Source organism: Oryzias melastigma, linkage group LG5 (assembly GCF_002922805.2).
Source record: "Oryzias melastigma strain HK-1 linkage group LG5, ASM292280v2, whole genome shotgun sequence".
NCBI classification, from domain to species: domain Eukaryota; kingdom Metazoa; phylum Chordata; class Actinopteri; order Beloniformes; family Adrianichthyidae; genus Oryzias; species Oryzias melastigma.
The window spans coordinates 35,151,055-35,161,154 of NC_050516.1; the positions used below are offsets into that span (position 1 = coordinate 35,151,055).

The 10,100-nt window shown below is 33.7% G+C and overlaps 1 protein-coding gene across 1 annotated transcript in view; it reads left to right on the forward strand.

The window, feature by feature from the left end:
- erc2 (ELKS/RAB6-interacting/CAST family member 2) overlaps positions 1–1,964 on the forward strand; it is a gene marked incomplete in the record, with an annotated part of 60,840 nt that extends 58,876 nt beyond the window's left edge. The window contains 3 exon segments of the mRNA XM_024270704.2: positions 1–192; positions 1,670–1,736; positions 1,823–1,964. Coding sequence (XP_024126472.1) covers positions 1–192; positions 1,670–1,696 — 219 coding nt within the window.
- Positions 1,965–10,100: the final 8,136 nt, after the last annotated feature.

Consider the following 10,100-nt stretch of genomic DNA (forward strand, 5'->3'; position numbering starts at 1 on the left):
CACCCGCAGCACCCACACGGCCCTCCCCAACAGGGACCCCACCCTCAGCATCCACACCCCCAACACCCCCAGCACCCCCAGGCTCCTCAACATCCGCACCACATGCAGCATCCGCGGCATCCATCGCCCCACCACAGAGGAGTACCCGCTCGGGGGCCGCCCCACGCCGGCCACCGCCCCTCCCCAGACCAGGTAACATGTGACCAGTATACCAGAAAGCAAATACGATCAAAGTATAAAGTTAATAAAAGTTAAGTATGGACGACCAGGTGAGACAAATTGAAATAAATATATACGCCTTTAAATTATTAAATAAATGTGTCATTAGTTATTTAAAATTAAAATAGCAATTAAAAAGCACATTTAAATATTTCATGACATTTATATATTTCATGGTTCCACTGTTGGCTGAAAGAGTAAATCTAAAAAAAAATAAATATAAAATAAATATATTTAATATGAAGTTATTAAATAAATGTCGTTCATTATTTATAATAGGAAATAAATAAATAAAAGTGCCATTAAATATGTCAATATTTAATTAAAATTCAAAATGAAAGATTTAAGAAACTTTTAATTATTTCATTATTTAATGAATGATTTCATGATTTAAGGAAAAATGTTATACTCTTCAAAACCTTAAAAACTTTAAACCCCAGAGTTACATGAGATAGGAATCCTGCTTTCACGTTCTCTCAACAATCCAAGTTAGCCCCGCCCACACGATCTTAGTTAGCCCCGCCCACATGATGTGAGTTAGGCCCGCCCACTGAGTTTGATGGGACAGTTTGACAGATGATGTAATGAAATGATGTCCGGACCATGAAATCTTCAAAATCATGAAATCATTCATTAAATCATGAAATAAATCAATATTTTGTAAATAATTTGAAATTAAATTAAAATTAAATATTGACACATTTATTGAGAATTTTATTTATTTCCAAATTTAAATTAATTAATGACACATTTATTTTAAAAGAATTATATTTATTTATTTCAATTTGTCTCTTTCAGCCCAAACAGGAACATGAAATAATTAAACACATCGAGAAATATTTCAATACTCTTTTTAATGGCTATTTTAATATTTTAATGCCACATTTGTTTTAACATTTATTTACTGATATCCATTTTTTATGTAATGCTTATTTTAAATAATTAATGACACATTTATTTTTATTTTTAATATATTTATTTCAATTTGTCTCTTTCAGCCCAGGATTGACCATTATATAATTAAATACGTCATTAAATATTTAAATGTGCTTTTTAATGGCTATTTTGATTTTTTTTTTATGCCAGATATATTTAAATATTTATTTATTTATGTCCAATTGTAGTTATTTAATGCGAATTTTAAGTATTTAATTTTTATATTTAATATTTTTTTTTCAATTTGTCTCTTTCACCCACACTGGACCATGAAATAATTAAACATGTTAAGAAATATTAAATGTGCTGTTTTGATGCCACATATATCTATTTATTTATTTATTTTTTTTTTTATCATATCCAATTCTATTCCTTTAAATGCCAATTTCAAATAATTAATGACACATTTATTTAATAATTTAATATCTATTTATTTCAGTTTGTCTCATTTTTTCCTCCATATTTAAGCAACAATCTAATAGTTTCTCTTCTTGGAACACCTGTGTGACTTCAGGACGATGAGGAGGGCATTTGGGCGTAATCTTAGCCATGACACCAAAGCTTTTCTGTTGATTAAAGAGGTAAGATTTTCTCTTTTATTCTCTTTTTCTTATTTTTCTGAGTGTCATGTTGAAATGTGATTTTTTTTTTTCTCTCTCACTCTCAGATGAGTCGGTCTGTACTGGGGGAGCACAGCCATGCCATGATGTTGAAACACCACCCAACTAATGATCTCTTACTTTCACTAAATCTGAACTTCTTTGGCATTTTTTTTCTTTTTCCTGGAAAGAATAGGAGGCTACCAGGTGTGTGGGTTCTCCACGGGGACTGACAGCTGAGCAGGTAAATCTCCGTGGAGGCGGTTCATCTTACAGTATCTCCTTGTTCCTCATAAGCTGATGTGGGACCTCCTCTTTGTGTGAGCAGGAAGACACATCCTCCTCTTCCTTCACTGGATGCTGACGTAAAGACAGATTTGGTTGTGATCCAACATGGCAGCGACCGAGATCTCACCTGCTGAGCGAGCCCTCTTCGTCCTTCCAGACGTGTTTTTCATCAACCTGCTTTGTTTCAATGGATGGTGGCCGACTCCTTTGCTCTGATTGGCTCGTTGACTCTGTCATGGTTCCCTCAGTCCTCACTGCCCTTCTGAACCACCTGGTAACATCTGAGCCCTTTACCTGGCCATCGTGGCAGTCAGTGTGCAGAGTCTCTTTGTTGCTCACAGTAATTTTTCTCATATCCAACAACTCTTAATGTGATGATGTCTCCCTTCACTGGCATGTTTCTGAGTTATTTCCTGTTGGCATAAGGAAGCATTTAGGGCTGACCGATGGAGCACCTCGACCTCCAGCTGCAGCGTCTCCTTGGCTGCACGAGCACAGCCCTCCAGCTTTTGGGATACTTCATCCACGTGTATTCTTCATGTTACCTCATATTGATCAGTGGTAGTCGATAAAAAAATAGTTGATCTATGCAGATGTCAACATAGAGGAGAAGAACAACCAATCACCCCAGTCACATTGGCCAAGAGGTGGTCGGGGCGAAACACAAACCCATCCGTTTCAGTTTTAGTTTTTGAGACTATGCACCTCTGCACTTCCTCTGTGTTGCCAGAATTTTTACTTATGGTGCTTCTGCTGGTGCTCAAATGAAACGATATCAGAAGACCTTTTCCAGAGCAGACTTTTTACAGCGGAGGGGCTTCAGAAAGATTTCTTTTTTTGAGTTTGACAGTGGGGTAACGGTCAGACAAAACATCATAGAACCTTTTCACGTGACGTCACACAAAATGTGACTTCCCGTTTATGAGTTTAGAACGGCAAAGCTGATAGCTGAACGCTGTTTAAAGCAATGTTACGTAAACAATAAAAGGTAACCTAACCAATTGTAACCAAAATGTATACAATATTTATTTTATAAATGTCCTAACTTTGTTTTCTGTCTTAGATCGTTCACAAAGTACAAATGTCAGTGGTCTGTTTCATTGAATGCTGCTTGTTTGATTATGAAGGTAATTGAGATTTTCTTCTTCTAATTTATGCTAACACTAGCTTTCCACGACGCAGAGCTACAGAAGAACTTTAGTTAAAATTCTTAACATTTCCGTGTTTACAAAATCCCTAAAAACAGAGCTAAAGTAAGACAATTTCAACGTCTTACAATAAAGAAAAACGAATAACTGTTGTGTTATTTTCTGGCGTAGCTCCGCTTTGCTGTTGCTCATAACTGTGTTTGATCCCTGCGGGATAATAAAGGTTAAAAAAGGATTAAAATCATGTGAAACCATCAAAAATATAAACAAGGAAATTATTATTCACACATAATTTTCTGAATGTGTTGTACGTTTGTCTTGGCTGCTCTTATTCTGAAAGTCTGAAAGTTAAAAATAAGTGGCTTCATAACGACACTTAAATATTCGCTGTTCCACTTGGCCAAAATTCGTATTTTTATAATTACCCCTTAAAATACCCTGAAAAACAACAAATACCCCGTAGTACAACAACTAAAATTGGCCTTGGGTGCAGTTATTTCCGATGTTATCTTGCGCTTATTTCTAACGTATAATTTTGAAAAAAAAAAATTATGGAGAGTAAAATATTGAAAGTTATTTAAGGTTTAAATTGATTTATTCTGGAATAATATTCCTGCATTTTTATTATTCATAATTATGTTAAAAAGTTATTGTTTTCAAGTTTTAAAAATGAGCATTATGCTAGCTTTTTAGGCTATTTTGGAATTTAGCTAATATTTTAGCTACATGCTAGCTGCTTTGATTAACAAGGTTTTTCTCAGCTTTTTTTTTCATTTTGGAGTTTTGCTAATATTTCAGCTAAATGCTAACTGTTTTGGCTAAATGATTCATTTTTTTCTGTTTTTAGGATATTTTGAAGTTTAGCTATTTTTTCAGCTACATGCTAGCTGTTTTGACTTACCTAAGTTTTCTTGTTTGTTTGTTTTTTAGGCAATTTGGCATTTAGCTAATATCTTAGCTGGCTATCAGCTTCAGCGTTTTCAGCTAATAACTTCAGCATTTTCAACTTCAGCGTTTTCAGCTTCATTGATTTTATCCATCAATTTCAGCATCTTCAGCTGCCAAATTCAGCTGACAGCATTCACACTAGCATTATTGCAGCTAATGCTATTTATCTAGTTCATAATTATGTTAAAAAGTTACGGTTTTAAAGTTTTAAAAATGTAGCTTTAGAGTGTTCAATAAATGTTCATCCTGTTCGCTGTGTTTTGGGTTTTAGCCCTTTATGCGATAGAATTTGACACCCTTGCGTTAGAATAATATCTGCTCAAATGAGAGGTCGATACTTTCAATAGAACCTCAAATATTGAATAATTATTCACATTTGTATTTAGATTTGTGTACGTTCTAGGAGAGTAAATAAAAATACAGGTCAGCAGGACTTTCATAAAATAAATATTGAACATTTTTCTGTTGAAATTGGTAAGGTTACCTTTTATTATTTACAAAGAAGTGCGCTAAACCGCGTTCAGCTGTCAGCTTTGCCGTTCTAAATCTGTAAACCGGAAGTCGCTATTCACATTTTGTCTGACGTCACCGTGAAAAGAGTCTATTAGAGATCGAAAAAGCAAAAAAAGGGAAAAGTTTCTAATTATCCACCTGACTCCCCGGTGCGCTCCAGCTCCCTCGAACCCTCTAGCAGTAGTGAACTCCCACACATAGTGCGTTGTTTTCTTCTTCTTAACAAGATGGCCTGTGCCTAGTAAAATATGTACACATATGATAGAAATGCATATATTATACATATAGAGAGAAATCTATAGAGTGTGTCTAAATGTGGTGAGAAAATCGTTTTAAACTGATGATGTACTATACCTTTTTTTTGGTTATTTTTCTAACTGGCTGAAGGTCAAAGGTGTCTTATTTTGAAAGCTGAGTGATGCAATTTTTCTTTTGACTGTTGTGGGGAAAAAAAAAACATTCAACAGTCAAGTTAACATTCCCTGTCTGAAAATACAGCCCAGATATATAGATATATATATATATAAAGATGTATTAAAAACAAAAGCTTTAGAGAGTTTGTGGGTTATAAAGATGAGGATCAAAGTCTGTCTATAACAGACGGCATTGTTACATTCCTTTCTTAAAGTGAATCAACTCAGCTAAAACCACTCGACCTGTGGCAACAAATTCAGACCTGCTTTGTTTGAACTCACACAGGTAGCAGTTAGATGATGTATAAATAAAGCTTGCACTTGTGACTGAGGACTATCAGCGTTTCCTCCACGCAGAGGTTTCAGAGACTCTGTCTGGATGCATTTCTTTGGCGTGTTTTTGTCGTCGTCACGTGAACAGAAGTGGTTGGTGTGTGTGACTGTAACAGCTGAATAGGTAGAAGAAAAAAACATAAAAAACAACACTTTATTACAGTATTGTGGAAAAATGAAGTAGACTGTTACCGATTCCTTTCTTCCTCCTCCTTCCCTCCTCTCACAGTACCTGTTGTTTGTCGTTTGTAAATGTCTATCGACTCCATTAACCGAGGGGATCTATCCTTCACGTGTCTGCCTCATACCTTACCGCTCCATGTGTAGTGCTGCCACGACTGGTCGACTAATCAACGACTAATCAGCTATTAAAATAGTCGACGACTAAATTAGTCGTTACTTTATATTACATGGAGTCAGAGAGTAATAAGGTTGAAAGTTACAATAGCATTTTGGCATTTATCAAGTTTTTTTTTCATAATTTGTAGTTTAGCTATTATTTTTAGCCACATGCTAGCTGTTTTGGCTATTTTTTTTTTTTGTAGTTTAGCTTGTATTTCAGCTACATACTAGCTGTTCTGGCTAATTTAAGATTTTTTCAGTTTTTTAGGCTAATTTGGAGTTTAGCTAGTATTTCAGCTACATTCTAGCTATTTTTGCCAATTTGGAGTTTAGCTAATATTTCAGCGCCATGCTAGCTATTTTGGCTAATTTAAGATTTTCTTCTGTTTTTTTTTTTTTGGCCAAATTGGAGTTTAGCTAATGTTTCAGCTCCATGCTAGCTGTTTTGGCTATTTTTTTTTTTTTTTTGTAGTTTAGCTTATATTTCAGCTACATACTAGCTGTTTTGGCTAATTTAAGATTTTTTTTCAGTTTTTTAGGCTAATTTGGAGTTTAATATTTTTGCTGTATGCTAGCTATTTTGGCTAATTCTGGATTTTTTATTTATTCATTTATTTTTTGTTTCATTGGCTATTTTTGGTTTAGCTAATATTTCAGCTACATGCTAGCTATTTTGGTTAATTTACATTTTTTCTTAAATGGGCTATTTTGGCGTTTAGCTAATGTTTCAGCTGCATTATAGCTATTTTGCTAATTTAGGATTTTTTTAGTTTTTTTTAAGCTAATTGGGAGTTTAGCTAATGTTTCAGCTGCATTATAGCTATTTTGCTAATTTTGGATTTTTTCTGTTTCTATAAGCTAATTTCTAGTTTAGCTAATATTTCAGCTGCATGTTAGCTATATTGGCTAATTCTGGATTTTTTTTGTTTTTCAGGCTATGTTGGAGTTTAGCTAATATTTTAGCTACATGCTAGGTATTTTGGCTGACTTAGGCTTTTTTTAGGCTAATTTGGCATTGAACTCATATTTTAGCTGGCTATCAGCTTTAGCGTTTTCTTTCTTTTTTTTCAAACTTTATTGACAAATGATGTAAAAAAAAGACTGCTTTAGCGTTTTCTATCAACTTCAGCGATTTTAGCTATCAGCACTAAAATCTTCAGCGGCCAAATTCAGCTTCAGCATTCAAACTAGCATTATCACAGGTAATGCTATACATCTAGTTTTCAGTTAGTTTAAAGCTAATAATGGTCAAGATGTGTGCTTTACATCCAGTTTGCACATGACCTGATTAGTTGACTAATCGGAATAAATAATCAGTGATTAGTCGACTATTAAAATAATCGTTTGTGGCAGCACTAGTTGTGTGAAGACTTTGCTTTTTTGAGTTAGCAAATGTAGAGCTACAGATGAGAGTTTTCTTTATTTTTGTTATTTTTAAGGAGAAGACAATGCAAACAGGCAGAGGAGCAAAAACCCTCTCACTTCACCATCAGGGAGTGGAGCAGTAATTCTCTGTTTTTCAGGTTCTTATCTACTGAATACTTGAAGTAGGGAGTTTTCCTACCATAACATAGCATATTATGTTATTTGCATATTTGCATGATTTGAATTGTGCCCATGCTTTTTAGTTTTGCATTATGTGCCAACTGAAGGTGGCGATGTGTGGATAATCTCTCGTCGTCTATGCAGAGCGGTTTCTTTGTGTCAAAAAGGTCGAATAAATGAACTGCAGCACAGTTAGAAGAGCTAAGGCTTCATCTGTGCCTTGGAGCAGCTGTGTAGAAAAGCCTGGAAAGTCTTTTATTTTTTAAAAGGTTTCCAAAAAAAATCTGAAAAGCCTACCATGCATTTTCTCTTTATTGTCGTTTTTCTTTTATTGAAAATGTTGGATCAAACAAATCACTGTGACCAATGCCAGAATATTTTTTTTAACTTTTTTATTTAAATCATGTTTTTATATTTAAGTTGAGCTTTATTTTTTCTATTGTTTCCGCTTATTAAAAATGCCAGTGTATTATTTGTACAAGTAAATGTTTGGAACTGTACAGTTAAAAGTTTAGAAACAACTTCAATGTGAGTCCAGCATGCTGAATGATCATCGGTGTGAACATGAACAAGCATCATTCCTCATAACATTACTTGCATCTGCATCGTGACGGTGTGATGTTGTGTTTGAGAGTGATGTGCGTCTCACTTACTGTGTCCCCTTAGTAGACAGCCTGTGCAGTTTTGTGAGAGTGAAGCATGTTTCTGGGATTTCTGGTTTAAATGTCTTCAGAAAAGAGAAATGTGAGTGCGTCTGTGCACATCTCGGATTTATAATTTCAAGATCGAGCGTGTGAGTGTGTGAGTGTGAGCGGTATTGATGCAAAAGAGATAAATCTATTTAAAAGAACTTTATCAGAGTGATTCTATTCAGAAAAGATTTGAGATTAAGTTTCAAATGATGCATGGATACTGTAATTTTTTTGTTTTAACTATATGAGGCTGTCCTTGTTGCCCCTTTTTGCTATTGTATGTGCTGTACCAGAATAATACTATTGAGTGTTGGCCAGCTTGTTTATATCCATCAAATAAATGACTTTCTTTCTGGTTTTTGTGTTTTTTTTAACTCAATTTTTTTATTAATTTATTGGAGCTTTAACCCTTTAACTACCCAGAAAAAAAACACTTAAAAAAAAATGTTTTTTTTTTCTTCTGCTTATTGCCTTAGTACGGAGCCTCTAAAGCACATGTCAAAGTCGAGGCCCGGGGGCCGAAAAATTCTATCCGTCCCTCCAGATCATTTTATTTTACTGTTATTAATGACCCGATGTTATCTTGCGCTTATTCTTTTTTTTTTATTATTTTGACAAATTATGGAGAGTAAAACATTTCAAGTTATTTAGATTTTAAGTTGATTTATTCTGGAATAATATTACTGCCTTTTTATTATTCATAATTATTTAAAAAGTTACGGTTTAAAAGTTTTAAAAATCAGCTCTCTGCTAGCTTTTTGGACTATTTTGGCATATTTTAAGATTTTTTTTTTAGCTATTTTGCAGTTTTTTCAGCTACATGCCAGCTGTTTTGGCTAATTTTTTTTTCTTTCTATTTTTAGTTTTTTAGGCTGTTTTGGAGTTAGGCTAATATTTACACGCTAGCTGTTTGAGCTCATTTAGATTTTTTCAGGTTTTTAGTCTATTTTCAAGTTTTGCTATTTTTCAGCTCCATTTCAGCCATTTTTTAGCTGTTTTGGCTAATTTGGGCTTTTTGTTAGTTTTTTTGGCTGTTTTGAAGTTTAGCTAATATTTCAGCTGCATATTAGCTGCTTTAGCTAATTTAGGCTATTTTGAAGTATAGATAGCTTTTAATCTACATGCTTGCTCTTTTGGATAACCTAAGTTTCTTATTTTTGTTTTTTAGGCTAATTTGGCATTTAGCAAATATATTTGCTGGCTATCAATTTCAGCATTTTCAGCGGCCAAATTCAGCTAACAGCATTCACACAAGCATTATTGCAGGTAATGCTATATATCTACTTCATAATTATGTTAAAAAAATAATTTTTTAAACTTTAAAAAATTTTGTTTTAATGTGTTCAATAGATGTTTATCCTGTTCGGCCCGCCATGTAAAGTATGTTTTGGATTTTGCCCCCTTGTGAGATTGAGCTTTACACCCCTAAAGGGATGTGAAACAAAAATGTAAGTAAAAAAAATGTTCTAAAAATACTTAAGGGCCCAGTAAAAAAAAAAAAAAAAAGAATTAATAAAAAAAAGTTCTGGTTACAAACCAGAACTTGTTTTTATTAATAACATCGGGCTATTTAAGTGTACTAAAAGTATACTTAGTATATACTAAAAGTTCATCAGTGTACTTAAAGTTTACTTATTATATACAATTTATATACTGTATTGTGAACTTAAAATGTTCTAGTTTAGTCTGTAGCAAAGTTTGTTTACTTACACTACACTATACTACTATATACTATACTAAACTCAAGCATTCTTAAAACACAAACTTCAACTTTGATACTTTTTGCTAATTTTTTTATCACTGATTCTGGCTTTAATATTTTAACAATAAGGGTGAACACAAAAACAGTTGATGTAAGATGTTTTTTGTAATCACATTCTTTAAAATGGCCTTACAAAGTGTTTTCTCGTAAAGCTTCTGAGCAAATCTTCATCCAAACACATAAAAAATACACACATTATCATGTGACCAAAACTGCACAGTTTTACAAGCGGTTGACAAAATCTTCATTTTCAATCTCTCAATCAGAGTGTTTCCGTATTTTCCAGAGTATAAGTCGCAAGAGCAAAAAAAGTCAAACCAAGAAGAAGAAGACACCCATATATAAGTCGCTCTGGAGTATAA